Source organism: Bidens hawaiensis, unplaced genomic scaffold (assembly GCF_021521415.1).
Source record: "Bidens hawaiensis isolate Kalapana, Puna unplaced genomic scaffold, B.hawaiensis_p1.1 tig00002839_1, whole genome shotgun sequence".
In the NCBI taxonomy this organism is placed as follows: Eukaryota; Viridiplantae; Streptophyta; class Magnoliopsida; order Asterales; family Asteraceae; genus Bidens; species Bidens hawaiensis.
In genome coordinates this window covers 2,428,782-2,430,603 of record NW_027491153.1, presented here as the reverse complement: position 1 = coordinate 2,430,603, position 1,822 = coordinate 2,428,782, and the positions used below count along the sequence as shown (strand labels likewise).

At 32.4% G+C, this 1,822-nt stretch overlaps 1 protein-coding gene across 1 annotated transcript; it reads left to right on the top strand.

The window, feature by feature from the left end:
- The first annotated feature begins 343 nt into the window (after positions 1-343).
- On the top strand, positions 344-1,822 carry LOC143621357 (ferredoxin C 2, chloroplastic-like). Its single transcript, XM_077092802.1, has 5 exons — positions 344-655; positions 1,130-1,193; positions 1,323-1,411; positions 1,486-1,599; positions 1,683-1,822. Exons 1-5 carry the CDS (start codon positions 404-406, stop codon positions 1,725-1,727), a joined length of 564 nt encoding a protein of 187 aa, XP_076948917.1. The 5' UTR covers positions 344-403; the 3' UTR covers positions 1,728-1,822.

Here is a 1,822-nt window from a genome sequence, read left to right as displayed (position 1 = left end):
CTTTTTTTATTTTCTTTTCTTTAATCCAAAGTTGTAACATTTTTTTTAGTTTCCCTAGATCTATTTCATCGTGACTCTTAATTACCATGATATGTGTCAGCTCATGAAAATTGAATATTACTAAAAGATAAATGAATAATTAAAACATTAATAGAAAGTAGTTAAATATAAAACTTTAGCTTCTATCCGCCTATCGCTTCGTTGATTATTTGTCTTAAGGTCTTTGCTAGTCTTTTTTATGAAAATTAGTCGTTAAAAAAAATAAAGAAATTAAATGATTAAATACAAAATCCGGTGTTTATTTTATTTTATTTTTTGGCCGAGTGATGAGATAAGAGGGAAAAAGAGCACCACCCACCCACCCACCCAAACACTCATTCAATTAATCTTAATCAAAATCCCGATGGATCTTCAAGCACCTTGCAATATTTTATCTACAACACGTTATCGGACTCCATCACTTTTCCTCCGGCGGTCAAGATATTCGATCAATTATATCACTACTAAATCTAAATGTCGCCGCAATACGACGTCGTCGGAGCTTCAAGCTTCCCCTGAAGTACCTCGCATTTCAGTTTCTTCCTCGGCTCCGACCCATAAAGTCACCGTTCACGACAGACAACGAGATGTTATTCACGAATTCTACGTTCCAGAGGTAACAACAGACAACACTTAATTAATAATTACAACTATACTTACTCTTATTCATTCATCAAAATCCATGTCTTTTATATTTATTTGTATTCAATACTACTAAAATTATACCACTTTTTATATTACAAGCTACTCAAACAATTCCTCTTATTTTTGTATGAAGTTGAACCCACAAGATTGTTTTTTTACCGCAACGTAAGTGTGCTAATTTTTGCGAATCAAGTAGTGTAATTATATAATTACATTAACTACACTATGTTATAATTACACTATACTATATCATAATTACATTATGCTATATATTGTATTTGATCAAAACGCGTTTTTTATTAACCATTTCTTTTGGTTATCATTGTGTAATGGAATAATTCTGACCTTATACGGGCACCAACATCTAGGCCTCTTTGATTGTTATTGTATAAAGCTCCAAACTTTCCCAATTCCGATTTCTCTGCTGCTGTTTTATGTTTTGCAGGACCAATATATATTGCACACAGCTGAAGCTCAGAACATATCATTGCCATTTGCTTGCAGGCACGGTATATATTTTGCTTTTATAATTCATCCGCCAATTCATCACTGTTTCTCTTTCAATTCATTCATTTCTAAAAGTTTCTATTTGCCCATAACATATCTACCATTTTTATTTCCTACTTCTGCATTTTAAGGTTGTTGTACTAGTTGTGCGGTTCGTATAAAGTCTGGACAACTTAGACAGCCTGAAGCATTAGGGATATCTGCAGAGCTTAAAGCTAAGGTATATTATCTTCACTCTATTTACATTATTATTCAACACATTTTTACTAACCTTTTGCCCCCTTTTAATTGTAGGGTTATGCGCTCCTTTGTGTCGGTTTCCCAACTTCTGATATTGAAGTTGAAACACAAGACGAGGATGAGGTATATTGGCTTCAATTTGGACGATATTTTGCACGAGGACCTATTGTAAGTTTTTTAGTTACTTATATGTGAAAATTATTCTCATTATTTTACATAGTATCTTACATTTCTTTTAATCATTTGTGCAGGAAAGAGATGACTATGCACTTGAACTCGCCATGGGTGACGAATGATACCCTTAGTTTTATTTGTAAATTGTAATAAATCGATATTAGTATCGTTTAGTTTTGTAATCTCTTTTTCTTTAAACACAGTTTTATATATATGA